At 60.4% G+C, this 5,431-nt stretch overlaps 1 protein-coding gene across 1 annotated transcript; it reads left to right on the top strand.

The window, feature by feature from the left end:
• The first annotated feature begins 945 nt into the window (after window positions 1-945).
• Window positions 946-4,918, top strand: LCN2 (lipocalin 2). Its single transcript, XM_055269915.2, has 7 exons — window positions 946-1,156; window positions 1,731-1,861; window positions 3,106-3,185; window positions 3,374-3,493; window positions 3,651-3,752; window positions 4,567-4,593; window positions 4,778-4,918. The coding sequence occupies exons 1-6, from the start codon at window positions 1,019-1,021 to the stop codon at window positions 4,584-4,586; spliced, it is 591 nt and encodes a 196-aa protein (XP_055125890.1). The 5' UTR covers window positions 946-1,018; the 3' UTR covers window positions 4,587-4,593; window positions 4,778-4,918.
• The last annotated feature ends 513 nt before the right edge of the window (window positions 4,919-5,431 follow it).

Below are 5,431 nucleotides of genomic sequence, written 5' to 3'. Positions count from 1 at the left end.
CCCCGTTGAGATAATTGCTTCCCTGCTGGACAAGGCTAGGACCAGCCATCTCAGTGACAGTTCCGGAACCTCTGGCCTGGGCTGCTGGGTTCAATGGACAAAGGCTGTGACTAGAGTCAGGAGAATGGTCTCAGTGACCTCAAGGATAAGGCCAGATCCTTGCACTCTCAGTGACCCCAAGCAACAGGTATCCAGAGGAGCAGTGTGGCGCCTTCACGCCCCCACCCATCAGTCCAACTCACCCAGGACAGGGACTATAGCCTCAGCACTCAACCCATGTGCCCTGCGTGGGGTCTCCCCCCACTGCACTCACAGGAGAGACAGGGTCCCTCAGGGGTCCGCTGTGGTCCCCTCCTGCAAATGGGGCAAGAAGAGGAGCAAGGAGCTGTCTCAAGGCCTCTGGAGCACATGCAGGTCCTGGCCTGGGGCTCCTGGGAGGGCCATGATTCTGGGCTCCATGAGTTCAGAGCAGATGCCTTGTTTTTCCTTGTCCACTGTCAGCCACCCCACCCTTCCCTGGCCCTTAAAAGAACCAGGAAACAGCACATGATATGTGGGAAGGAGGCATTCATTCTTTCCTTTCTGTGGGTATGGGGAGGGGACCACAGGGCACATACCCCACCCTGGGATCCAGCTGAGCAGGGGGGTCAGAGATGACAGCTCTTCCGGCTCACAGGCCACCGGCCCACATACAGGGCAATCAGAAGAAGGGAATGGCACAAGGAGGGCACAGAGGGAGTCATTGTCCCTGCCAGAGGTGCAGCACTGCGGGAATGTCCCTAACTCTCCCCGTCCCTCTGTCTTGCCCAATCCTGACCAGGTGCAGAAATCTTGCCAAGTGTTTCCGCAGGAGTTGCTGGCAATTGCCTCACCTTCCTGGTCTTGGCAAAGAATGAATCAGCCCACCCTAGATCCCATAAATAGGGCCACCCACGTGAGCCTCTCACTCACCACCTCCTCTTCCATCCCTGCCAGGCCCAGCAGCCACCACAGTGCCTGCTTCCTCAGCCCTGAAATCATGCCCCTAGGTCTCCTGTGGCTGGGCCTAGCCCTGTTGGGGGCTCTGCATGCCCAGGCCCAGGACTCCACCTCAGACCTGATCCCGGCCCCACCTCTGAGCAAGGTCCCTCTGCAGCGGAACTTCCAGGACAACCAGGTAAGGGGCCAAGAAGTGCACCTGCAGGCAGGGCCCGGGGAAGAGTGGGAGCAGAGGGGAGGAGAGGTGAAGAGACTCAGGAAGAACGTTGGGCAGGACTGTAGGAGTCCAGGGTCCAGGTTTCAGCTCACTCTGTGCCACCAGTGTCCCCTGATGGAAACCATGCCCCTTCCCCCCATCCCCACCCCATCTCAGCCTGAACAGACTCCCCCAGGTCCACATCCCCTCTCTCATAACCCCCATTGTCCAAGGAACGTGGGAACACTTTTAGTCCCCCTGCACAGATGAGGAAACTGAGGCTCAGAAAGGCCCACCAGCCACATGCCTCCTCCAGTGAGAAGGTCACCCTCCTCCCTGCCAGACTCAGCACCGCCTCTTCCCCCAGGCCTCCCTTCTAGACTGATGGCCTCCTGCTCCTGCCCCTTCACCAGTGCAGGCCCAGCCTGGGCCCTGCTGCCCAGCTAGAGGGGCTCACGGTTCCAGGCTGGGCTGCCCAGAGGTGCCACAGGGACAGAGCTGGAGGGGTGGCTCCTAGGGCCATTCCTGGGCTGTGCCTCTCATCAGTCCCCTGCAGTTCCAGGGGAAGTGGTATGTGGTAGGCCTGGCAGGGAATGCAATTCGCAGAGAAGACAAAGACCCGATGTATGCCACCATCTATGAGCTGAAAGAAGACAAGAGCTACAACGTCACCTCCATCCTGTTCAGGTGAGGGCTGACATCTCCTGAGGGTGTGAGAGTCAGACTGATCATAGGCAAGGGATGGCCAGGCCAAAGCGGAGGGATCCTGTCATTCACTTCACTGTTCTGCCCGGAATTCATCTGTGTTCATCCTTCCTCTGTTCCTTAGAGCAATGTTTATAGCGCATTTCTGTGCAGACACACAGACAGTGGTGGGGATGGACACGAACAGTCATTAGAAAACAAGATGGAGAGAGGAGGGTTGCCCCAGAGCGGGAGGAGGGGACACTGGATCCAGCCTGGAACCCCACCCAGTGCCTTCATGGAAGTGGCCTTAAAAGAGCCAACCTGCTTCAAAAGGAAGTGTGGGGTGTTCCCAGCAGGGGCTGGAGTCAGATAGAGCCCCCCCTTCAGGAAGGAGCAAGCCGTCGCAGGGTCACCCTGAGCAGAGCTGCTGAACAGCCTGGAGGGACAGGCGGCCACGCTAGCATCTAGCACGGTCTTCAGGCCTCGCCCCAGCGGATCTGCTGCGGAGTGGCTTAGAGCAGGGCCCCTGGGCTGCAGGGTGGGGAGACTTGGTGGGGTGCAGCCTGGGAGGTCGGGAGACCAGCGAAAGCGAAGCGGGGCCGTCACTGGTGTGAGAGAACAGGTGCAGGGTGAAGGGGCAGGGAGCCAGGGATCAGCCGCCCCCAGTGGGTTTCTGACTCTGGCAGCTGAGTGGATTGGGATTAGGGCATTTGTGGAGCAAGGAGCAGAATACAGACAGGTTGGGGAGCTCAGCCCTGGGGTGCCAGGGGATGGGAAGTGGGAGGACTCAAGGATGAGGTCAGGTTTGACCCGAGAGCTAGGGGAACAGTTGGCATGGAGCAGACTGGAAGTACAGAGGTGGATCCCCGGGAGAGGGTATAGGAAGGGAAGCAGCAAGCTGAGCGCAGGGGAGAAATGTGGGGTTGCTGTGTGTAGGGGGAAAGCCACCTAGGGAGGCAGCCAAAGCAAAGAAGGACATCGGGTGCTGGAGGGTCTGAGCTGGGTCCAGGGGCCCCAGGCAGCAGACCAGGAGGGACAGCCTGGGGTCGGCTCAGGGAGAAGGCCCAGGCCCATCTTGGCTGGGTGGGGTAGGGCCCCTCCAGGTAGTGGGGGATGAGCCGTCACAGGTTGGGCCTGACTGAGAGCCTCAGAACCCTACTACTGCCCTGGCCCCACATTGTCCAGCACAGGAGGCCCAAGCCTGGGTTGTCTCCCCTCTCACCCACCCATCTCTCCCTCCCAAGGAAAAAGAAGTGTGACTACTGGATCAGGACTTTTGTTCCAGGTTCCCAGCCCGGCGAGTTCACACTGGGCAACGCTAAGAGTGAGTCCTGAGTGAGGTGGGGCACTGAGTTGGGGCTCCGGGGGGCTGGGTAGGGGCACAGACCTTCCTGCCTCTCCACACAGATGTGTTGTATGGGGAGAAGCCCATGCTGATGGGCTGGGGAGGGAGGGGACAGCTCCCTCCTCCCATCCAGGGCAGGGCTGACCCCTCACCCTCCACACCTGCAGGTTACCCTGGATTAACGAGTTACCTCGTCCGAGTGGTGAGCACCAACTACAACCAGTATGCCATGGTGTTCTTCAAGAAAGTTTCTCAAAACACGGAGTACTTCAAGATCACCCTCTATGGTGGGTCCTCTCCCATCCCCTAGGGGACTGGCTCCTGATCACACTTAGCAGGAGGGGAGGCTGGTCTCCCATGAGGAAGGGATCTGAGGCCTCATCCACTCATTCAACAATATTTATGTGGTGTCTGCCGGCCATTCACTGGCCATCTTGGTCACAGGGAGAACCAAGGAGCTGACTTCGGAACTAAAGGAGAACTTCATCCGCTTCTCCAAATCTCTGGGCCTCCCTGAAAACCACATCGTCTTCCCTGTCCCAATCGGTAATGGCCAGTCTGGATGAGGGGACGGGGACATGGGGACTGTTCAGGCGGGATGCTTCCCTACCAGGGTTCAGGGAGAGGAGAGACTCTGTCCTCAGCTTCAGTCACTGGAGCAGTGGACGGTCCAGGAGCTCCTTGGAAGCCACTCTAGGCCCAGGAAGACTGTGCCCCATCCCAGGGTCTACAGGACTCCCAGGGACCTGGGCCGCAAGTGCTCTTTCCTGACAGTTTAGTCGGGGTCTGCCCAGATGAGCATTCCAGACCCAGGCCCGAGTATCCATTTCTCAGTTTCACTGGCCTGACACCTCTGGCCACCCTCCCAGGCCCCCTTGTTCTGGGCCATCTCCCCCCACCCTCCCAGGCCTCGTCACCCTGGGTTTTGCTGTCCTGGCTGTCCTCTCTCCCCTGGGGACTTGCTCACCACTGACTTGGGAGCTGTCCTTGACTCCAGGGAGCCTGGCTTGGGCAGGAGGCTCCAGCCACGCCATTCAGAGAGCCACTGGCCTCCCCCAGGCTGAGAGGCTGCCTGGACTGGTAAACAGGCAGGAGACCTGGGTGCCCGAGGAGCCTGGGAGCTGGGCCTCACTCAGGGCAGCCCCTCTCCAGGCCTTTCTCACACATCCCCTGCCCTGCCATCCGCCCCTCTCTTGCCCCATCTCTGAAAGGAACCCCCACATCTTCTGCAGCTGGGCCAGGTGGGGCAGGGGCTGCCCAGGGGCATGCAGAGGACCTGGCAGTCAGGGATCACACACACACACTCATACACGCACGCACACACACAGCTGCCTGTTCTGACGGACTTTCTCCCCAACAGACCAGTGTATCGACGGCTGAGTGCACAGTGAGTGTGGCTGGGCGGCTGCGAGGGGGCTTGTGGGAGGCCAGGGTGCAGTGAGCTGGGGGTCTTGGGCCTGCCTTTGCTCTTCCCCCTCCCCCCCAGCACTGCTGCTGTCTTTATTCTGCTGTCCCCGTCTCGGGTGCCTCCCATTTCCCTGCCCATCACCCTCATATCCACCTCTGTCCAGGGTGCCACCAGCTGCCGCACCAGCCCGAACACCACTGAGGGAGCTGGGAGACCCTCCCCACAGTGCCACCCACCCAGCTGCTCCCCAGGCCACCCCTCTGATGGAGCCCCACCTTGTCTGCTAAATAAACATGTGCCCCCAGGCCTCTGAGTCTACACTCTTTGACCCCTGGGCCTTCAAGGAAGGGAAGGGGCGGGGGGGCTCCCACTGGCGTCACTCTCAGGGTCTGCACCCCCAGAATGGAGCCCAGGGAACCCAGCCTGGGTGTTAGGGCTGCAGAGTGAAGACACAAGCCCCCGGTCATCACCAGCAGCTTTGTGGCTGACTGCCCTGAGTCCTTCCCATGTGGTGCAACACTGTACTCCCTCCTGCTGTGACATGGAGCCCAGCCCCAGAGCAGCAGCAGTTCTCACATTCCCCTGCCTAGGAGGGTGCCCAGTCCATCGCAGACACGGTGGGCCACACCCCATCAGAGTGTGACAGGGGCATGCACAGCTGGAGGCCGTTCCAGGAAGAGGATCGGCTCGGCGGGGGTGGTCCCCTGCCCCTCTGCCGGCCCACTGTGGGCCCCATGGGTGAGGGGCCATGTCCATGCTAACGCCGTTTCAGAGCGCGTTGCCCCTTACCCCACACCTCCTCACCTGATGACATCCA

This window comes from Symphalangus syndactylus, chromosome 3 (assembly GCF_028878055.3).
Source record: "Symphalangus syndactylus isolate Jambi chromosome 3, NHGRI_mSymSyn1-v2.1_pri, whole genome shotgun sequence".
NCBI classification, from domain to species: domain Eukaryota; kingdom Metazoa; phylum Chordata; class Mammalia; order Primates; family Hylobatidae; genus Symphalangus; species Symphalangus syndactylus.
Note: the sequence above shows the minus strand (reverse complement) of the source record. Positions and strands in the feature narration are given on the sequence as shown.